This window comes from Mustela putorius, unplaced genomic scaffold, assembly GCF_011764305.1.
Source record: "Mustela putorius furo isolate JIRA1106 unplaced genomic scaffold, ASM1176430v1.1 tig00003853_pilon_pilon_pilon, whole genome shotgun sequence".
In the NCBI taxonomy this organism is placed as follows: Eukaryota; Metazoa; Chordata; class Mammalia; order Carnivora; family Mustelidae; genus Mustela; species Mustela putorius.
Window position 1 is genome coordinate 78,449,463 of NW_025422005.1, and position 24,369 is coordinate 78,473,831.

Here is a 24,369-nt window from a genome sequence, read left to right on the forward strand (position 1 = left end):
GTGTCAACTGACAGCATGGTGTACCAAGGTCCTACTCTTGGTAGGACCTGAACTAGATTTTGATCTACTTAGCCCCATAAAACTCTATGTTAGATCATATACCCCAGACAAACGAAGTCACCAAATCTAGGCTCACCTTTCTCAAACCATATCCTCTCCCAGATCTTGACCAAGTAATTCCTCACAAGGTATCTCGTCAGCTCTTTGAAGCTTTAATGTATACTTTAGAAATATTTTTTCTGCTTGCTTTCTACTTCTAAACACAAAATTCCTATTAAATATTAGTACTATCTTAATACTACTGATCTTAATATTACCAGTTTTAGTTAAGTTTTAAGAACATAAATCCCAAATACAGAGAAACTAAAATTTTTTTAAAGCCAGCCTCAGGGGAAAGATATGTTTTAGGCTCAGAAAATGTTTTCATTATTTTCAAATTTTAGTAAGATAACCATTAAATTATGCTAGAGTTATTATTATGTTAGAATTATTAAATTATGCTAGAATTCTGCTTCTATTTCTTATAAAGTGAAATTATTGGAAAAATCATGAAAAATATTTCAATAATAAAATAAAAAATAACTTCATAAGTATAACTCATTTGTAACAGAATATTCACCATCATATGCCTTATAATTTGAATATTATTGTATTAATACACAATAAAAGCATACCTATTTCATTTTATTTTAATCTCTTTTTACAGAATTTCTAACATCACCAGATGATGCTAATAGGTCTTCCTGGGAGTTGTGGTGGGATGAAGTTTTTTCCTAATCAAATATATTTGCTTTTTCTGGAGATGCACAGTACATATTAATATATTAAGTATCTTGGGAAGTCCTCAGTAAAGTCACCTATTTATCTTTGTTTAACCTGCTGTTTTCAAATATATCTGATGGCAGAAAGCTTTTATCCATGGGATACTTTTTAATGTATCCCAAGAAACCTAGTTTGAGAAAAATGCCCTCGAAAAAGAGAAAATAGACATTTCGAATAGTTTTGGTTATTTTAGGTTATTATTATTATTATTTTTAAAGATGTTATTTATTTATTTGACAGAGATCACAAGTAGGTAGAGAGGCAGACAGCGTGAGAGGGGGAAGCAGGCTCCCCGCTGAGCAGAGAGCCTGATGTGGGGCTCGATCCCAGGACCCTGGGATCATGACCTGAGCTGAAGGCAGAGGCTTTGACCCACTGAGCAACCCAAAACACCCCTATTTTATGTTATTATAATTGATTATATAACCCCTGCTTCTTTCTTCTTAATTGAAGGTAAGCAGGTGAGTTTTGTGGGTTTTTTTTTTCCTAGTTTATTAAACTATAATTTTGTTAGTCTTTTTTTTTTTAAGATTTTATTTCTTTTATTTGACAGAGATTACAAGTAGGCAGAGAGGCAGGCAGAGAAAGAGAGGAGGAAGCAGGCTCCCTGCTGAGCAAAGAGCCTGATGCAGGGCTCGATCCTAGGACCCTGGGATCATGACCTGAGCCGAAGGCAGAGGCTTTAACCCACTGAGCCACCCAGGTGCCCCTTGTTAGTCTTTTCTGACATAGTGTAGCAGAAAGAGTCTGAGCTTTATATAGAAGCAGAATTAGGACCAAATTCTGGCTCCATTATCAACAAGCAAATTCTCTGTCTTAGTCATATATACATATTATATATATTTAATTAAAGCATAGTTGACATACAATGTTACATTAATTTCAGGTGTACATATTTCTTTATTTGTAAAATGGGCTTGGGGGACTTTCATAGTATTATTTCAAGTGTTTCTGACCAGTATGCAGTACACTGTCTCTGGCCCAGAGGTTTCTATCTTAAAATCCTTCCAGGATCTGGGGGTACCCGGGTGGCTCAGTCAGTTAAGTGTCCACCTTCAGCTCAGGCCAAAATCTTGCAGTTCTGAGATCCAGTACTGCGTCAGCCTCCCTGCTCAGCGGGGAGCCAGCTTCTCCCTCTGCCTGCTGCTTCTCCCCATCCTTGCTCTCTCTCTCTCTCAAATAAATAAATCTTAAAAAAAAATTCCTTAATGATCTGGGACGGCCAATTGAAATGGACATATAAGACTGACGCCTCTGAACTTGATTTGGGACTCATCTTTACTAATTCATTTCCCTGCTTATTAGACCAGTAATTCCTCCCTTGCCTACTTATGAGGCTGTAATGCTCCTGGGGAATAATTTTTTATCTTAATTGAGAATGCCTAGAGTTAAGCTGATATTCATTTCCTTAGAACTTTGGAAAGCTTCAGGTCTCCCTGTCTTATGTTCCTATAACACTTGCTATTGTAATCATTATCCTACCTTACTGTATTCATTTTCTTCCCTCCTGGGCTCTAAGTTCCTATGGTCCTGACAGCCTGTTCCCAGTTATATGCACATACCTAGCACCAATGGCCTAGGTGAAGAGTAACTACTTAATAATTATAGAATCTTTAATAAATTATAATAATTGGGACCCCCCCAACAATCATCATTATCAAAAATACATTTCTTAGATGCAATGGTTTAATATTATCTATATCAGAAGATATTAGAAGAAAATAAGGAGCTAAATTTACAGATCCTCAAATGTATAACCAATAATCACTTAGAAATCTTAGACTGATAGAGGTCTTAGACTGATAGAGCAATTTTCCTGAGATGTGTCCAATCATTAGGACAGAAAATAAATACTAAATATATACTATGTTTTTTAGGTCCTTTTTTGATATTTGAGAATGACTCCATTTATTCAGAAGATGTGTTCCAGTAAGATTGCCTGTAAATAATAGTTTCATACACGAAACATTTAAAAACTCATCTGATGTGAGTAAACTAAATTATTATATGTATTTTTTTTTAAATCCCTGTCTGTAGTGAGGATGCTCTCACACAAATCTAGTATTATATATTTAGATTTCCGAAATGTAGGTTTTTCAAGATGTGGAACACTCCTACTAACTTGGCCACATCAAAAAGCTACAAAGTTCAATACAACTCTAAGGTCGAATTAACTTTTACTTTTTGAAAACAATTATTACTAAGTATATAAGATGTAAATATAAGATATTATTAATATAGTTTTTCTACATACTAGGAAATCAAGAATACTTACTATTATTTTCTTACAGTCCTTCCCTCTGCATAGTTCTGTATAGGTAGAGTACTGCACATATATAATCCAGCTTCCAACAAAAACCGCCAACCAGGAAAAGAAAAGATATTTCATCCGCACATATGAAAAGCGAGCCTGTGAGCAAAAGAGCAAATAACAATCATTCATTCAGCACCAAGTCAGCATTCACTGTCCTAGAACATGATTCCCCCCCTCCCCTTCTTGCAAGAACTCAATATATATTCTAGGCTTTCACACACCAATTCTCCTAGAACAAAGTGTACTTTCACAGAGTCCAAACAGCACTGGTTTCAGAAAAGAAGCTCCTTGGTCCTGCCAAGGGAAAAGGGAACAGAATACTCTTTAAAATGTATAACCTTTCAAATACCACCAGCATCGAAAGCTACTTAGGAAGCACGAGCACCTGTACCACGCTACCCCAGGCACTTTGTGAGATCAGGTAAAGAGAGACACGATTCCTACATACTACGAGCTTACAGGAGACGATTTCCAGTAAGAATCTTCAAGTTCTTCATGGATAATCAGCATAAAAATAATTTTGTTTTAAAGAAATAAGAACGGAGAATTTGGCTATTTGTTTAATGTCTCATAGGGAAGCCAACTGCTCATTCCTATTTCTCGGTCTATGCACCAAGGCTTTCTGTTCCTTCCATTCAACCAAATGCTTCACCTAATAGGTACTCTGGAAGCTTGAGGAGAATGTTGTTACAGCTATTAAAGGAAAAATGACTGGAAAAGAAGGGATAGGATATATAAAGAATAACCTTCTCTTTGCATGTCAGCTTGGAAAGCTACACAATGGGATCCTCTTTGCATTGTTGTGCTCCCAGTTCTCTGCTATCTAATTACAACTTGGGCCGGTTACTTACTGTCTTTTCTCCGCCCATCAACAACATATCAAACAGTTTAATCTTCGAAAGTGTCAGTTGGTCAAGATAATTGGACATTTATTTTTTGAGTCTGGATCTCCAAGGGTCTGGTTTTATAAATGGTAAATTTGGAGGCTATGGAGATTAAGTGAACAGAATAAATTATAGATATGTAAACAAACAATGAAAAGCTACTTTTGCTTTTAAAATCACGAGCCAGTTTCTCACACTGGGTAACAGTAGGATACTGTGAGCCCTGCAAGCATGCAAAGAAAGCAGAGAGAGATGAAAGGGACCTAAGTGCACCTGCAGAAGACAATGAGTGCAAAGGAAAAGACTGAATTCTGTTGGCCCTTTTTGCGATTTAGATATCCGTCTTTGTGAGATTAACAGATGGTGAATTCCAGTACCAAAAAGCTTGAGTACAACGAATTCACAGTGAAGTGACAGGTCTTCGAGCTTTAGTATTAAAATATAAAAAAATCCCTTTAATGCAAACTCTTTTTGTATAGCTCTAGACAAATCCAGTAAAAGAAAATTCGTGCAGAATTCTGAATTAAATCACATAAGTGACAATGGGGTGCACACTGAAGGGTTTGTTTGACAGACATTTAAGATCACTTGACCCTACTAACGGATGGAGTCTAGTCATCAGACAAAAATTGATATGTACCAGTATTATGAAGCTTAAATATGATTAGATGACAGAATGCCTATAGAACATAAGCACATTGTGAGGCACATGGAAAAGACCCAACAAATGTTAGCTGAATCCGTTTGCATGGCACTGAACAAAAAAGCCAAGGATGCTGTCACTGTGATTTGGCCACCACCTTCTTCTTGGACTTGCAAAAAGAAAACTGAATCTGAATCTGATTAAGTCTTCAGCTCCAACTACCAGTTTACAGGAAATACAGGAGATGGGGAAATACAAGTGATACCTCAGTAAGTGACATAGCAAACTCCAGGCTATGGAAAACATTGCGAAACAAACAACCCAGTTTTCCAACAACAGAAATGATATGGGAGAAAAGAAGGAGAAGATGGAGAAAGCTGAAAACGAAAAAATATTTAATAAATATATAAAATAATCACAATCTGTGGATCTTTTTTGAGTCCTGATTCCAATGAAAAACTTAAAAAAAGAGATATTTATGAGACAACTGAAAATTTGAAGACAGGACACCTGATGTCACTAAGAAATTGTTTCAATTTTTTAGGCACGATAATGTAATTTTTTAAAGAAAAGAGCCCTGATATTTTAGAGACAGACATTGAAATATTTATAAATAAAGTGATGTATTTGTAATTTGCTTCAAAACAACAGAGAAAGGAAAAATAGGTGGGGTATGTTTGAAGCAAGATTGGCCATGAGTTGACAATTTTCAAGATGGGTGATGGGGGCATGCCTTCTTTTGTGTATGTTTTTCTCTACTGATGTAAAATTTTTTATATTATACAATAAGGCATACTTTGACACCAAGACACCTCCTTCCCATACATTCATTCAGCTGCTATTTATTGGTTGCTCTATCATTGTTATTGCCTTTTGCTAGGCATTTTACCACCATCTCCAGTTACTGGGGCGCTTGGGTGGTTCAGTCAGTTAAGCGACCAATTCTTTTCTTTTTTTTTTTTTTTTTAAGATTTTATGTATTTATTTGACAGAGGGAAATCACAAGTAGACAGAGAGGCAGGCAGAGAGAGAGAGGGAAGCAGGCTCCCTGCTGAGCAGAGAGCCCGATGCGGGACTTGATCCCAGGACCCTGAGATCATGACCCAAGCTGAAGGCAGCGGCTTAACCCACTGAGCCACCCAGGCGCCCCAAGCGACCAATTCTTGATTTCCACTCAGGGACTTGAGATCAAACTGTGTGGGGCTCTGCACTCGGCATGGAGCCTGCTTAAGTTTCTTTCTCTCCCTCTTCCTCTGCCCCTCCCACCAATCCCCCACCCCCACCAATGCTCACACTTGAGCTGTCTCTCTCTAAGATAAAACAAAACAAAAAAATCTCCAGTGGCAAGAACAAATTATATATCTACCATACCGTACAATGGTCCAATAGTTCAGAGGGTCACCTGAAGGACCACAGCATAGCATGATTTTACTTTTACTTATGTTACAATCTAACATAAACATAGGAATTTTTTGAAGCAGGGTTTTGTTTTTGTTTTTAAGATTTCATTTATTTATTTATTTGAGAGAGAGAGAGAGAGAAAGAACTTGAGACCATGCATGGGGCTGAGGAGCTGAGGGGGAGGGAGAGGAAGAGGGAAAGAATCCCAAGCAGACTCCATGCTGAGCCAGGAGTGGGATGTGGGGAATGGATGTGAAGCTTGATCTCCATAGTGACCTGAGCTGAAACCAAGAGTCGGAGGCTTAACTGACTGAGCCACCCAGGTGCCCCTTGAGGCAGGGCTTTAAAACAAGATTAGCTCAATTCATTTTAAAAAGAATCAGGGAAGACATACTATTTCCTTTTTCCTCTTGCTGCCCTGCTCTACAGCAGGTATATGTGACAGAGAACAGGAAAACAACACAGACCTAGTGAGTAGGGTTTTGCCCAGCATCCAGGCTGGTCCTATCTTACCTTCTTCTCGACACTACCTCAAGGAGTCTCGTGATATTAACTGCCCTCTATCAATAATTTTCCTTCAGGTTTTTGTATACATGTTTAGTAAAGCTACCGTAAAATGCTTTCAAATGCATATGAAGCTTAACACATGTAGGCAGCTAAGGCTTTTGTATATTTCTCTCTCCTGCATATTCAATTTAATAAAATTTGAAATCATTTTGTTTCTCTCTCTCTCTCAAATAGCTACATTTTTAAATTTTCTCTGGCATATGTTTAAACTGAAAAACACCCTGTGAACTGGCTTGCCTGCTGAGTGCTTGTCATGATACCGAATGCCAAAAATTTTGGAAGGGAAGTTAGATTAATAGTGTTACCAGCAGGGCACTGGGCATCACCTGTTGTAGTCATAATGACAAAAGGAGTAAGGTATTTTTATTCCAGCACTCCATGGAAAATCACTGTGATCTGGGGGTAATACAAAATCGTTACAAGGACCTTCATGTGTCCTCTAATATCTGCAGATCCTGCTGCTTCACATTTTAGAATAATGATTGAAGAAAAACAGCCACAAATGACATCTCTGGCTATTAACTAATTTTATTTCCCTGTGTGGTAATCACTAAAATGTTTCCAGTGGTCTGTTCTGTACCAATTACCTAGACAACCCAGTCTTAGATTAAGAAATGAACTTACTGCTTCTGATCTTTTTATTTATGCTGAACTATCCAAAATACTGCCTAGCCGCTTTTCTGTTCTGATTTTGTGCCCGGCTACTAATGGTACATTGCTTTATTTCCAATTTTACTCCTGAAAAACTAATAAGAATTTTAGTAAATATACTATGGCAGTGACTCCCAACTGGAATTACTTTTGGCCCTTGGGAGACACCTGGCAATGATGTCTGGTGACACTGTTTCATGACAGGGGAGTGCCACGTTATCTTGGTGGGTAGAAGCCAGAGATGATGTTAATATCTGACAATGCACAGGAGAGCCTCCCACAACAAGGAGTTATCTAACCCAAATGTCAGTAGTGGTACGAGTGAGAAATTTTGCATTACAGTTACATTATAAAATGAAACCAAAAATGGAAAGAATCAAAATTGTATTACGTTCTTATTTTACATTCAATTAGTCCTTAGGGCACCAACCACTACTAATTAGAAAAATTTAATATCTGCCTGGAAAAATAACAGTTAGAAACAGTTCTTTATGACTAGAGTAAATGAGTAGTAGTATATTAGAGAAAAATCATGAGAAATGGCAAATCTACAAATAATGAAACAAACTTTCTCTACCAATTCCACTCTAAAGAATGGTGATGATTTTTCTTTTCTATATTGTTTGATCTCATTGCGATAACTTTTTATTTCAAAAGAAACTTGAACACCTTTGATCTTATTTTAATAATTTTACACTAAGTTTTAAAAACAGGTATAAAGAGGCAACGCATAAAAATTAAAGGCTACTTCCATTGCTTATCTTTTTCATACTCAACATATTCTGTAAACATATAAAGCACAACAACATATAAAACATATAAAGGACCCATTTAATTTACTGCTATTCCCTACACAGATTCTTAATTTTGAGAGGTAGGGAAAAAATATCATATTTTTACTTTTACCCACAAATATTTTAGTTAACATATTCAGTGGACTTGAACATCAGAAAACATAACAAATTGAAAAGGTTATGACTTGCACAAACTCAAATATAATCATTTTATCATTCATCATGCTAAAGAAAAAGCTGAGATGTGTGTTTGTCTTTTTATTCAAGTTTTTCAATTACCAGTTACTCTAAAATAATCTTTAAAACATTTTTTCCCTTATTGCTATATTGACAACATTGTAGCTAGCTAACTTCTACTGCATATTTAGGACTAATCTAGCTGAGAAAACTAGAGTAAAAATTATGGATAAATTTCCCCAGATATAACTCTTACCCTTTTCTTTAAATACATTCTATTTATAGTGATAGTACTTTTGAAAATAGTGCTAGCTATAATAAACAGAAATATGAAGAAACTATTTAATAGGGTAAATATTTACTGTATACCACAACACATGCAGATAAACAGATCCTCTACCTTTTTTTTTTTTTTTTTTTAGATTTTATTTATTTATTTGTCAGAGAGAGAGCAAGCGAGAGAGAGCACAGGCAGACAGAGTGGAAGGCAGAGTCAGAAGGAGAAGCAGGCTCCCTGCGGAGCAAGGAGCCCGATGTGGGACTCGATCCCAGGACGCTGGGATCATGACCTGAGCCGAAGGCAACTGCTTAACCAACTGAGCCACCCAGGCGTCCCGATCCTCTACCTTTATTAAAAGGGTATCTCACTACTAGCTGGAGGGCTATTGGGAAGCCATTAAGAAGAATGGATAAAGAAGGGGCGCCTGGGTGGCTCAGTGGGTTAAGCTTCTGCCTTCAACTCAGGTCATGATCTCAGGGTCCTGGGATCAAGCCCCGCATTGGGCTCTGTGCTCGGCAGGGAGCCTTCTTTCCCGTCTCTCTCTGCCTGCCTCTCTGCCTACTTGTGATCTCTCTCTCTGTCAAATAAATTTAAAAAAAAAGAAAAGAAAAAAAAAAGAATGGATAAAGAAGATATGGTCCATATATACAATGGAATATTACGCCTCCATCAGAAAAGATGAATACCAACTTTTTTATCAACATGGACAGGACTGGAAAAGATTATGCTGAGTGAAATAAGTCAAGCAGAGAGAGTCAATTATCACATGGTTTCACTTACTTGTGGAGCATGAGGAATAACACAGAGGACACTGGGAGATGGAGAGGAGAAGTGAGTTGGGGGAAATCGGAGGGGGAGATGGGTGAGTCTGGTGGTGGGTATTATTTTTTTGTTTTGTTTTATTTATTTATTTATTTATTTATTTGACAGAGATCACAAGTAGGCAGAGAGGCAGGCAGAGAGCGAGAGAGAGAAGCAGGCTCCCCGCTGAGCAGAGAGCCTGATGCGGGACTCGATCCCAGGACCCTGAGATCATGACCCGAGCCGAAGGCAGCGGCTTAACCCACTGAGCCACCCAGGCGCCCCTGGTGGTGGGTATTAAGGAGGGCACGTATTGCCTGGAGCACTGGGTGTAGTGCACAAACAATGAATTTTGAAACACTGAAAATAAAATAAAATGAAAAAAAAAAAAAAGAAAAAAATGTCTAAATGTACCAAATGTAAACTATCCTAGTGTTAACTTTCACAAACATCAAAAGGTGGCTATGATATTCAAAGAAACATTACACACACACACACACACACACACACAAACCTTTTATGTCATTCCAAACAAGGAAAACTCTGGGTTTTTATAAGTTAAAAATACTGAAAAGAAAGGTTCTAAAAATGTCCATGCTCCCCAGCTTGTCTTGAGCATGAAAATGCTTATTTTTATGACAAAACTTTTAGAGAATTCCTTGTGATACAACAATATTAGTCTACTGGTCAGAGGTTTGGTTTTTTTGTTTCTTTGTTTTAGCATTTTTCATCTTTCTAAGAGGTGAATTTTCACATTCACAGGAAGAATCCTAGTTGTTCCTTGATCTAAATTCTAAAGGTTTTATTTGCATGCACATATTCTGTGTTTTGATTTTCTTGTAGAAACAAAATTCCAGTACGAAGTGAATAATTTTCACATTTTCTCTGAATGCTGATTCATATTTTTTATTTTAGGGGCTGACAGCATCAAAAACACAAGAACACCTGGGGAATTAATTGCATGGGGTGATCCTTAAGTCTGTGGCTAGTTTCAATGGTACATTACTATTTCAAAGAAGTATCAAAGTATGGGAAAATATTCGTGATACAGTAAGTGAAAAAAATCAGTTTTCAAAAACAACATGTATGGTATGTTCCCAATTCTGCTTTTTAAAAAAGAGAAAAAGTCACCAATAGACTCCAGAAACTGCAAGGAAATAAACCAGAGTAGTTATCAAGGGTAGTTATCTCAAAATGTCAGGAGTGGTGGGATCATGAATGATTTTTATTTTTCTTCTCTGTTATACAGATTTATGTATAATAAATATATTACTTTTTAAATTAGAAAAAAAAACTCTACATATTTATACATAGGTGCTTAGCACACCAATTTAAAAATATATCAAAAGGATCTACAAGTCTCCTGACTGCTCCTTATGAGCAGGAAGACAGCTAGCATTGTACAAAGCATGTGTTAAGGAAGTGTAGCCTCGATTAGCACTCTACACACAAGGAATATTAGCATTTGCAATAGCAAATGAACTCAGTCATGGGTTCTTCAACATACCAAGGCAGAAAGACAGGTTAAGAAAGCCAAGTGTTCCCATTTTCTATTGCTTTATAACATATTATCCCATAATTTAGTGGCTTACAGCAAGAATTTACATCTCTCGTGGCTCTGAGGGTTGACTGACTCAGCTAATCAGTTTTCTCAAGTTTTTCCTGCATTTGTGATTAGGACTGAAGGCACGTGAAGGAGGACTGACGTGGTTGGATATGTCCAGTCCTCAGCTGGAATGGCTTCATGTGGCCAGCTGGACTTCTTCAGGGCCTGGAGCTCATGGTAGTCAGGCCTCTTACATGATGGCTGACTAACCCTAGAGCAAGTGTTCCCAGAGACCAAGATGGAAGTGGCCTCATTTCTGCCCCACTTCTCATGGTATCACAGGGCCCGATCAGATTGAATATAAGGGGTATTCCAAAGGGAATGAATACCAAGCCCCAGGGGTCACCTCTGGAGACTAGTTACCTCTGCAGGGCAGAATCAGGAAAGAAGAATCTATGGGTGAGGAGAAAAGCAATATGGAGGTCTCAGCCCAAAGTCAGAAGAGAGACAATTTTTTTGACTATCTGATTAAGGGTTCTTCTTTCTTCCTTAGTGGGGAAGAATTGGAAATTGCAGTTAAAATCCATTAATAGTATGTTTAGTTGTATATATTTATATTTAAAGTGACTGAATATAGTTCTCATTCCCTATCATGAACTCAAAAACTACTGAAAAATCTTTAGCTTATATATGCAAATTCCAAGTTAAAGAACTACTGGACATATGGTTATAGATAAGTTTCTATATAGGATTCAAATTACCTTTTTACTTCAGTTAAGATTCTGGCACCTAGAATGGGAAAATCAGATGTCTGTTCTCCCCTTTTAGTAAGCCTACTGGGCCTACTGGGTATAGAATTTACTGAAATATACAGTAGTCACAAACAAATCTTACATGGGAATGCTACTGGGCATTTAAATTCACTAACAATTCACTTACTAAAAATAAATTTTAGCTAGGTTTTACTGAAACCTGAAGAGTAAAAAGCACTGTCCCTTTCAAGTTCAGATTCTGAAACACATTCTAGAGCAAAGTTTATTTGGAATAAGTATTTCTAAGGTTGTACAACTCAATTTTTTTTTAAGATTTTATTTATTCACTTGAAAAAGAGAGAAAGAGAGAAAGTGCACGAGTGCGTACACAGGCACGAGCTAGAAGAGGACCCGAGGCAAAAGGAGAAGCAGACTTCCCAGCCGAGCAAAAAGCCCAATGTGGGGCTCAATCCCAGGAGCCTGAGATCATGACCTGAGCCGAAGGCAGATGCTTAACTGACTGAGCCACACAGGCGCCGCCCCATACAATCCAATTTTTAACACAGTTTAGAATCTTGGATTCTTTCGAGAATCCAGAGGCTAACTGATTACAATTTAGATGAAAGTTGATTATTGTAAAGCGTTCTTTAAAAGAAATCAATTTTAGTTAATATTTTGTGATACTGATGAACTGTCGGGTTCTCTAGCTTTCCTTCCCAGTATTTATTTTATGGGACTTCTAGGCACAGTGGCAATTAACTATTGAAACCTAACCTCCCTTTGATACATGAGAAAAGCGTTTGTGTATATTCGAACACTGGGGTGGCCAGGGAAGGGGTGTTGTTGTTCACCTCTGTACAACAACATTCTGCCTTTTATCACTGAAAGGACTGTGGCTGCTAGGGGAATGTGGTTTGAAAGGAGCTACTGTTCTTAAGACCTGAGAAACGGTGTGGGGATTCTCTTCCCATTGGTTGGTATCCTGCCACAGTTTTCTAGGAGCCCTAGCACAGAACAACTTTTCTTGAAGTTAAAAATAGAACAGCTTGGAAAGTGTTCACATAGTCCATTCTAATCAGACATCTCTGAGGGTAAACTCCTAAATTGTTAAGCAATTAAAATGTAACTGACATATAAAATAGAAACCACATCAGAGTTTGAAGAGTCCTTAGTGGAACTAGATTCTATTTTTTTGTCATCAAAGTACATTAAAACCAGAAAACAGTATAGGCCTGGTATAGGGAAAAAAAATGGACAGTAAAAAAATTATGTAATTCCAGTTATAAGTAAGTTGTAGGGAGGTACTTCATGGTGAATATAGTTAATAACACTGTACTGTATATCTGAAAGTTGCTAAGAAAAGATTGTAAAAGTTCTTATCATAAGATGGGGATTAAGGACTATACTTGGCGTGATGAACACGGGGAGATGTACGGAATTGCTGAATCACTACATTTACACTTGAAACTAATATAACATGGTATGCTAACTATTGGAGTTTAAAATAAAATTTAAAAATTAATTAAAAGTTCTTTTTTTTTTAACATTTTATGTATTTATTTCACAGAGAGAGAAAGAGATCACAATTAGGCAGAGAGGCAGGCAGAGCTAGGGGGAAGCAGGCTCCCTGCTGAGCAGAGAGCCCGATGTGGGACTCGATCCCAGGACCCTGAGATCATGACCTGAGCCGAAGGCAGAGGCTTTAACCTATTGAGCCACCCAGGCACCCCAGAAATTAATTAAAAGTTCTTATCATACGAAAAAAGTTGTAGCTAGGTATATATATTTTGCAATATATACATATATTAAATCATTATGTTGGACACCTAAAACTGATACCATGTTACACGTCAACTATATATTGAAAAAAAAGAAAGAAAGAAAAAAGTAAGTAAGTGATCCAGTTTGGTGTATTCCTTACCTAACTGTTTTCTAGTATGTATAAAAACACACATCTTTTAAGAAAAATAAAGTTGGGGTCTTATGTTAAATATCATTTCTCTTTTTTCCTCCCACTTAACATAATGCAAACATGTACCTAAGCCATTAAATAGTCTTTATATTATATTTTATTTTTTTATTTGACAGAGATCACAAGTAGGCAGAGAGGCAGGCAGAGAGAGAGCAGGAAGCAGGCTCCCGGCTGAGCAGAGAGCCCAATGCGGGGCCCGATCCCAGGACCCTGAGACAATGACCCGAAACAAAGGCAGAGGCTTTAACCCACTGAGCCACCCAGGCACCCCTAGTCCTTATATTTTAAACATATGAAATTTAAGTGAATGTGTAACAAATTTATTTATTTAACCCTATCTCTATTGATGGTTATTTTTGTTATTTTGTTATTTCCAACATTGCGTTGTAATAATAGTAATAACAATACTATTACTGAGAACCAGTATTTATTAGTCTTACTCTCCCAGGACTGTTATAAGCAATTTCTACACATTAATTTCCTTAATCTCCATAATAACTCTATGGCCCAGGGTGATAAATTGGTTATGGGTGAAAAAACCGTGGCCCTTGAGCCAAATCCTATCAGCCCCCTGGTTTCATAAATACCGCTTTATGAGAACACAGCCACCCCCTGCACGGATTTCCTGTCTACAGCTGCTTTCCTGCTTCAACAGCACAGTTGCGTGGCAGCAAGAGACTATATGGCCAGCAAAGTTAGAAATATTTACTATCTGGCTCTTTATAGAAACAGTATGTCAACCCTTGATGCAAATATTCATTCCCTCCCTCTGCCCCACTTTGCCTGCCTCACTGATATTGGGCTTGGCCCTGTAACTTGCTTTGGCCAATGTTTGTTGGTAGAGGCCATACAAAGAAAAGCATATAATTGGACTTGTCTTCTTATATTTCAGACACCGCCAGGAGAAGGCCAGTCTTGGGTAGGCCACTGGTCCCAGGAGAGGAAGCGATACCGCAGCTCCCCTGAACCCCAACCATGGCCTGGTATGGGGCACAGCCCGGAAAAGCGGAACACCAGCTGATCTGCAGATGTGTGACTCATCAGACGTCACTGATATTCACTAGATGTTCACTAGATGTTAGTTACTGAGTTCTGGGGCAATTTATTATGCAGCATTGTTGTGATAGCTAATGGATACTGGAGGAGATTACTGTTCTTTCCTTACAAGAGTTCTGTGAGTGGGGGACTATTTTTATAGATAAAGAAACTCAGAAAAATACCAAGGTTAAAGCAAGGTTTTACTACTAGTAGGCAGGATAACCAGGACTTAAATGGAGACAGCCTGCCTTCAGAGCCTGAACTTTACTCTATTGACTATAATATTAAATATATAAATATTTGCTGGAGTATCTGATTTTTTCTTCAGGAGAGACTTCAGTTAGTAAAACTTCTAGGTCAAAGGGTATGTAGTTTTAAAGGTTTATGATACATACTATTACCATGTATACCTTCCAAAACCTTCCAAAATGTTTATAACAATTAACATTCACTTGTTTCTCAAATGCACTTATCTTACCTTCCCCCACATCCAATTTTATAGGCAAATTAAACAGTTTCAGTTTCATTTCTTTGACAACAGTCTTGATGCTTTTAATATGCTCTCCGAATCTTTATTATTAGTTGTGGCAAAAGCTAGTCAAATTTTAAAGTACCCCCAAATTAGTGATGACCTCAGACAAATTCAGGTATCCTAAGAGCTACCGTGGTTAAATGCCTTAGGCCTGACCTAAGTAAATTATTCTAAAGAATAATTAGAAGCACAGGGGAATCTAAGATGGAGCTTCGGGTTATGTGAGTCCAATGAATGGGAAATGTGACCTTATACTGTCCATATCAGAAGAGGTAACAAGCATTCCTTCTTGGAATGAACATCACCAATCTACCTATCACCATCTACCTATCCCCCTTTCAGTTTGATAGTAAAATGTTGATAGGTGAAGCAGTTTTCAAATTAAGTACTACTTTAGGGGCGCCTGGGTGGCTCAGTTGGTTAAGTATCTGCCTTTGGCTCAGGTCATGATTCCAGGGTCCTGGGATCAAGCCCCACTTTCGCTCCTTGCTCAGCAGGGAGACTGCTTCTGCCTGCTACTCTGCCTACTTGTACATGCACTCTGTCTCTGTCAAATAAATAAATAAAATCTTTTAAACAATTAAGTATTATTTTAGAATAGCCTAAAAGTCTGTTTAGAATGGTAAGATTCTATTTTTAAAATATTACAAATCATGAAAACCAGATGGCCATCTCTAATTTAGGAATTTCTCAGACAGGTGCTAATCTAAAATTGTCTTCCCATTTCTCTTTTCAATTCCAGAGAAAGCTGAAACAAAACAAAACAAAAACAAAGCAAAACCTATAGAAAATGTTTGAAACGCAAATGGCAGTGATTTTGATCATAGCAATGTTCAGTTACAAGAAAAGGAGCTGACTTATAAAGGGAGCTGTACTGTACTGAGACAGTTTCTATATGAAAATGTTTTTCTGGCCTTGTGGAGAGTGAGGGGCCTACCCACACACTGGCAGTTACTTATTGCAAAACAAGTACTTAGAAAAATACTTTGGCGGACAGGAAAATGCTGAAAAGTAATGACCAAAAAATCCTCATGAAAATACAGTGGTAGAATTACCTAGGGTGCTTAGGATAATGGATAGCTTATAAATAGATTATGTTTGTAGTGACTATTGTTACTAAACTCTTAAATATGCAACATATAAACACAAAAATCCCAGTGGATTTTTAAAATCATACCAAAGACCAACCGAACTTGACACTAATTTAAGCTTTCAGTTTCTCTTCCACAACCCACTAATTCCTGAAATTCCTAGTTATTAATATATGGACCATAATAAGGCCTTATCTGCTTAGAAATATTAAGCCAGAGATTATGTCTTAGATGGGTGAGTTTTAGCAACAGCATGGAAGCACAAGTTGTTTAGTGCTAGAAGAGGCCTTGCAGATCACATAGCTGGAATCTGTAATTTTATAACTGAGGCCCCAAATGGTTTGGGATTTGTCAAATATCACTCAGTAAATTATGTGACCTTGGGCAAGTTACTAAACTTCCCTGAACTTTAGCGTCTTCATCTATAAAATGCAGATGTTGTGAAAAGAAAACAAAATCACAGACAAAAAATATACTTAAAAATTCCTCTTCATAGAAGTATATTAATACAGTGACACATATTATCAGGAATATGTGCTCAAAAAATTCCCCAATAGAAATACACAATGAAAATTGTGGGGATCATTGAAAAAAGGCACAGTACCTGGGGCCTGGTGGTGGTCATTTCTCCCAAGTAAGTTCAGATCTAGCGCTCTTGCTCTTGTCACTATGCCGTGGGTCTCTATCCAGAATCTAATGACCCCAAACCAGCCTAGCTGTGAAAGAAAAAGGGCTGAGTTGTCTGTATGGAGGAGCCTAAATTACCTCTTATTTTTAAAGCTGGTCCCTTGGAATTAGAAATGTATCCAGTGATGGGCCAGTCTAACAAGCTTCCATTTTGGCTGCCTCCACTATACCTATCCTGTGAATAACTAAACAAAAGAGATCAGTTTCTTGGCTCTGCTAGCTTCTGTAAATCTTTGTTATTCAAGTACATGACAAAATAATTTAAACTTTCTAATGTCCATATTTAGTTGCTAGGAGTTTAAAGGTATGATTTAAACAAATTAATTGGGAAAATAGTATAATAGAGAAATTAAAAGATATTGCATAGCCCGTAAATACTAAAAGTTTTTAAAATTTTGGGGGCTCCTTTGGACATTCTCTCTCAATAAAAATGTAGAATTCTTTGTAAGATAAATAAAAATATTCATGATTTATACTGCTTTACGTACATTTATATATAAACGATTCTCAATAGATATTGATATAATTTAAAATTTTTTCTGGACTAACTTTTCCCATCTCCTCAGCTCTAAGTATTTCCAAACTGTAAAGAATGTGTGTGTGTGTGTGTGAGAGAGAGAGAGAGAGAGTATACTTACATATACCTGTGTATTACTGTATTTATACATGTATGTGTGTGTGTATAATTAAAATAGTGTTGAAATTATAAGTTAACTTAAAAGGTTAGTCTAAAATAGTTCTAATCATACTTAATAGGGTAGTTTATAGATAGAAAATCAGCCATTATTTTCTTCCCTATTTAAACTGAACTTAATAGTAGAAATTTTATCTTTACTATTAAGCTCCATATCAAGTATTTTTCTTTAAAAAACACACTTAAGGGGCGCCTGGGTGGCTCAGTGGGTTAAGCCGCTGCCTTCGGCTCAGGTCATGATCTCAGGGTCCTGGGATCGAGCCCCACATCGGGCTTTCTGCTCAGCAGGGAGCCTGCTTCCCTCTCTCTCTCTCTGCCTGCCTCTCCATCTACTTGTGATTTCTCTCTGTCAAATAAAAAAAAATTTAAAAAAAAATACACTTAAAAATATTTTTTAAAGGGGCACCTGGGTGGCTCAGTGGATTAAAACCTCTGCCTTCGGCTCAGGTCATGATCTCGGGGTCCTGGGATTGAGCCCCGCATCGGGCTGTCTGCTCAGTGGGGAGCCTGTTTCCCCCTCTCTCTGCCTACTTGTGATCTCTCTCTGTCAAATAAATAAATAAATAAAATATTAAAAAAATATATTTTAAAAAGTTAAACCAGATCAGGGGTAACTTTGATGGGTGACTGATTGGGAAGTATCACCAGAGAAATTTCTAGGGAGACAGAAATACTCTGTTTAATAGGGGATGAGGGTTACATTAGGCAAATGCATTTGTCAAAGCTGATACAACTTAATATCTGAGGATTTTGTTGTAAATTAGATGTCAATAAGAAAATTTAAAAGAAATAAATATACCAAGTACTGAAATACCAAAAAATGTCTATCTCTTACAGAGTCCAGAAAGAAATCAGGAAGCAACTATCCTGGAGTTGTGGTCATGAAAAATGGCAGGAGAAAAAGGGTTTGGAAGATAGGAGGTAGAATAATCAGGATTTCATGGTTAAATGAACATGTGAATGATGGTGAGAGGGGAATCAAGGACTCCTAGGTGTCTGGCTGGATCATGGTGTCATTTCCTAAAACTGGGAACACTGGAAGACAGAAATATTATGGGAAGAATAAAAGGATGAGTTCAGTTTCGCACATGTAGAGACAAACATGCCTGTGAGTCACGCAAGTGGTATTTAGAAGGTGGCTGGATGTACAGGTCTATGGCTCAGAAAACGGGGGTCAGAGCTGGAGGCAGAGGTTAGGGAGTCATAGGGAAGGCTCAGCAGAGGCATGGGGAAAGTAATAAAAGCCCTAGCAATGCGCTGTCAGTTACAGAAAGAACTCGGAGTGAGCACAGGGTTTAGGACTGAGCCCTGAGAAACTTCCCTAGTTAACAGCTGGGTGAATGAGGAAGAGTTGTAACAGAACATGCAGGAGCAGACTGGCTGGAAGAAAACCAGAAGGATGCTGTAATGTGGAAATCATGGGAAGAGGATTTCAAGAAGCAGAGAGCAGTCAACAGTGGCAAACGCAGCTGAGAGGTGACAAAAGTATTCACTGGACTCAGTGACATGGAAGTCAGTGTTGACCCTGACAAGAGCAACTTCATGGGAGAGAGGTCGTCTGACCTGCAGTGAGCTGAAAGCAGGGGGGTATGAAAAAATAAAGACAACCAGGTAGATAATTCTTTCTTTTTTTTTTTTTAAGAAATTAGAGTTTTTTTTTTCTTTTCTCACTTTCTTTTTTATTTATTTGAAAAGGAGAAGAGCATGAGCAGATAGTGGAGAGGACACTAAGGTTTCAACAAGGGGCCAAATGAGCATCCCAAAAATGTAGAACAGGACAATTTCTTTGCATCTGTTTTTCAGTTAACAACAATGATTTTAAGCATATCTCATTACACTCCACTTTATTGCACTTTGCAGATAATGTGCTTTTTACAAATGGAAGGTTTGATTGAGGCAACTCTGTGTGGAACAAGTCTGTCGGCACCATCTTCCAACAGCATTCGTTCATTTTGTGTCTCTGGATCATGTTTTGGTAATTCTCATGATATTCCAAACTTTTGAATTATTATATATTTGTTATGGCGATCTATGATCAACGATCTTTGTAATTGTTCTGGGGAACCACTCCCATATAAAATGGTACACTTAATCAATAACTGTGTGTTTTGACTGCTTCACAGAGCAGCCAATTCCACCACCCCCACCTCATCTTTCACCCTCCCCTGGGGCCTCCTTATTGCCTGAGACACAACAATATTGAAATTAGACCAGTTAATAACCCACCGATGTCTTTTAAGTATTCTAGGGAAGGGAGGAGTCACAGGTCTCTCAATTTACATCAAAAGCCAGGAATGACTAAGCCTAGTGAGGAAGGCATTTCGAAAGCTGAGGTAGGCTGAAAGCTTGGCCTCTTGTGCCAAACACTTAGCCACATTGTGAATGCCAAGAAAACACTCTTAAAGGAAATTAAAAGTGCTATTCCAGTGAACACACAAATGTTAAGAAAGTGAAGCAGACTTACTGCTGATATGGAGAAAGTGTTAGTGGTCTGGATGGAAAATCGAACCAGCCACAACATTCCTATATACTAGCCTAAGCCACGGCAATAGGCCCTAACTCTCTTCAATTCTGTGAAGGCTCAGAGAGATGAGGAAGCTGCAGAAAAAAAGTTTGAAACTAGTAGAGGTTGGTTCATATTTCAGTAAGAAGCCAATTGTAGAACATAAATGTGCAAGGTGAAGCATCAGGTAATGACATAGAAGCCACATATCCAGGACATCTAGCTGAGAAAACTCAGGAAGGTGGCTATATTCAACAGAATAGACTAAACAGCTTTATACTGGAGAAAGATGCCATCTAGAACTTTCATAGCTAGAGAGGAAAAGTCAGTGCCTGGCTTCAGAGCTTCAAAAGGGCAGGCCGATTCTCATATTAGGAGTTAATACAGCTGCCTACTTGAAGTTGGAAGCCAATGCTCATTTATCAATCTGCAAATTCTAGGAATTGTGCTAAATTTACACTGCCTATACTCTATAAATGGGACGACAAAGCCTGGATGATAGCAGATCTGTGTACAACATGGTTTACTGAATATTTTAAGCCCACTGTTGAAAAGTGCTCGGAAAAAAGTTTCTTTTCAAGGTATTACTGCTTTTGGTCTTCCAAGAACTCTGATGGAGATGTACAGGGAGGAGAAGGTTGTTCTCATGCCTGTTTATACAACATCCATTCTACAGCCCATATGGATCAAGGGATAACGTCAACTTTCAAGTCTTATTATATATGAAATACATTTCATAAGGCTATAGTTGCCATAGATAGTGATTCCCCTGATGGCCCTGGGCAAAGTCCATTGAAAATCTCCTAGAAAGGATTCACCATTCTACATGCCATTAAGAACATTCATGATCCATGGGAAGAGGTCACAATATCAATATGAACAGGAGTGTGGAAGAAGTTGATCCCAGCCTCATGGATGACTTGGTGGGCTCAGGGCTCCAGTGGAGGCAGAACAGCAGATGTGGTGGAAACAGCGAGAGGATTGGAAGCAGCAGGGGAGCCTGAACATGTGACTGGATGGCTGCGATCTCCTGATCGAACTTTCACAGCCGAGGGGCTGCTACTTATGGATGAGCAAAGACAGTGGTTTCTTTTCTTCTCTTTTTTTTTTTTTTTAAGATTTTATTTATTTATTTGACAGAGAGAGACATAGCAAGAGAGGGAACAGAAACAGGGGGAGTGAAAGAGGGAGAAGCAGGCTTCCTGCAGAGCAAGGAGCCCAGCAGGGGGCTCCATCCCAGACCCCTGGGATCATGACCTGAGCGGAAGGCAGATGCTTAAGGACTAGCCACCCAGGAGTCTCAAAACAGTAGTTTCTTGAGCTGGAATTTACTCCTGGTGAAGATGCTGTGAAGATGGTTGAAATAACAACAGACAATTTAGAATATGACACGCGCTTAGTTGATAAATCAACTCCAGTTTTCAAAGAAGTTCTACTTTAGGTAAAATGTTATCAAACAGCATCACATGCTACAGAGAAATTGTGAAAGGAAAAGTCCGTTGATGCAGTAAACGTCATTGTTGCCTTATTTTAAGAAAATGTCAGGGCGCCTGGGTGGCTCAGTGGGTTAAGCCTCTGCCTTCCACTCAGGTCATGATCCCCGCGTCCTGGGATCAAGTCCCGCATCAGGCTCTCTGCTCAGCAGGGGGCCTGCTTCTCTCTCTCTCTCTCTCTCTGTCCGCCTCTCTGCCTACTTGTGATCTCTGTCAAATAAATAAATAAAATAATAAATAAAATCTTCAAAAGAAAAGAAAAAGAAAATGTCACAGCTACCCCAACCTTCAGCAGCCACCACCCTGGTCAGTCAGCAGCCATCAACATAAGGCAAAACCCTCTGCCAGCAAGAAGAGATTACAACTCGCTGAACGTCCAGATGGTGGTTAGCACTTTATAGCAAGAAAGTATTTCTCAACTAAGGCATGCACATTTTTTTTAGACATAATGCTACTGCACACTTAATAGACCATGGTAGAGTGTAAACATAACTCTTATATGCACTGGGAAACAAAAAACTTCATTTGACTCACTTTATTGCGACATTCCCTTTATTGCCCTGGCCTGGAATCAAACCCAGGGTCTCTCTGGGGTATGCTTGCACTTGGATTTCGAGGAGGCAACAAGGATGGGTCAATTACTGTAGTTGTAATTTCATACACAAAAACTAAAGAATGAGGGGCACCTGGCTGGCTCAGTTGGAAGGGTGTGTGAGTGTTGATCTCCGGATCATGAGTTCAAGGCCCATGTTTGGTGTAGAGATTATTTAAATAAATATATATATTTTTTAAAAAAGTAAGGAATTAAGGAGTACGTTCCTTTCAGAGCCTACAAAGTGCTTCAGCATTCCTCTCCCTGGCAGAGCATTCCCTTTATGCAGTCTAGGTAACTAAAGCAGTTGTCTCTGCCTTCTTTGTACAAATAAATCACAAGTGGTGACGCAGGACCGCTCCATCATGAATAAGAACTGAGGGCAAGTTCCTTTCCGTTCAGTTCTTGTTGATTCAGAGCAAATACATAACTCAGTGTGCTTAAACATTCTTTTTCTCAACACGTGGGTGTTTGAAAAATTTTATCAGTACTTTGCTTTTAAAATTCTCACCTAACCACAAATTCTTTAGGCCACAAAGGAATTTAAAGGACTCCTATTTATTCACCCTAAAAATTATAATTCAGTATTTCTCAAAGTACAGCCCACTGATCTCTTGAATCAGAATCAGCTGATGTCATTTTTTAAAATGCTGGTTGCCAAGATCTACTGCCTGACCTAATGAATCAGAATCCTTAGTGATGAAACCTGGGAATATGCATTTTAAAAACCCTCTAGATTATTCATATTAAATTTAGGGGAAAACAGTTATGGACAAAAGCTAAGTAGATAACAACTTCTCAGGGGAAACACCTTTTGGCTTACTAAAATGAGATTATATTGAACAGCTGCTTTACTAGCAAGAGTGCTTGAAGCAGAATGCATCATTCAAGGTCCTTTCTGTTGCGAGGTTTCATAAAATAAACATGATTTATTAGTAATATATAATAATAATTATTATTAAGAGGAATGTGCTATAGTTCTTAAAAACTTGAACCAATAATTTAGTCATTTACGATTAGATTTCTGTTTTGTTTTGTTTTTTAAAGAACTGAAGAACCCCACGTGGTAGGTTTGTATACCCTCTTCTGCGGCCGCATACACAGCAGTTTCATCACCACAAGGGTCAGGCACACGTTGCCCTTTTATAACCACATCCACCTTTATCCTCTGTGCCTTTTCCCTGGCAGCCAACAATCAGTTCTCCATCTCCACCGTCTGAGGAAGGTTAGTTATATAAATGGACTCACACAGTATGCAAACTTTCAGGGCTGGCTTTTCTCACTCAGCATCTTTTCTTGGAGTCTTGCAGGCTGTTGTATGTCTCCATCGTTCCTTCCTGTTTTATTGCTGAGTCATATTCCACCATATGTACACACCAGTTTGTTTAACCACACTTATTGAAGGACCGCTGGGCCAATTCCAGTTTTAGAGGATTACAGATAAAGCTACCGTCAACATTCCTATATAGGTGTTTGTGAAAATAAATTTCCATTTCTGTGGAAGAGACAGACACCCAAGAGTGTCACTGCTAAATCGTATGGTGGTGATGGGTTTAGTTTTTAAAAGAGCTGCCACGCTCTCTCCCCAAGTGGCTTTACTGTTTTATACCCCTCCAGCAACGTGCGAGGGTCCGGTTTCTCCAGAGCCTCATCAACTTTTGGTACACTCACTGATTTCACTTTGTTTTAATCCCTGTATGTTTTAAAAATACGTTTTACATATCAATATAAAGATATTTATGATTTCATCCTGGATTTAGGATGAAAACATTTAGGCTCCTGTCCCCTCGCCAGCACTTATTAACATGGACAAACTTTAACTTAAAACTCTTAAGTTGTGATAGGTTCTTGGAGGTTAGTTTCATATGTAATAGTTTTCTATATATGTGTGTGTTTTACAGTTTTATAGCATTTGTTTATAGTTCAGTATAGTTTATACCACAGTATAGTTTTATAGTTTATAGTATGTGTTTTTACAGTTTTATATACATGTGTATGTATGTATGTGTGTGTTTGTGTATATGCCAAACATTCATGGAATATTTATTTATTTATTTGAGGGAGAAAGACAGAGATAGCAAGAGAGAGAGCACAAGTCAGGAGAGGGAGAAGCAGGCTCCCACCAAGCAAGGAAC

General features: G+C 38.1%; 1 protein-coding gene across 1 annotated transcript in view; it reads right to left on the reverse strand.

The window, feature by feature from the left end:
- The window catches only part of DIPK1A (divergent protein kinase domain 1A), a 124,190-nt gene that overhangs the window by 29,058 nt on the left and 70,763 nt on the right, over positions 1-24,369 (reverse strand). The window contains exon 2 of the mRNA XM_004752592.3: positions 3,098-3,232. Within this exon, the coding sequence (XP_004752649.1) occupies positions 3,098-3,232 (135 nt within the window). The remainder of the gene's footprint in view (positions 1-3,097; positions 3,233-24,369) is intronic.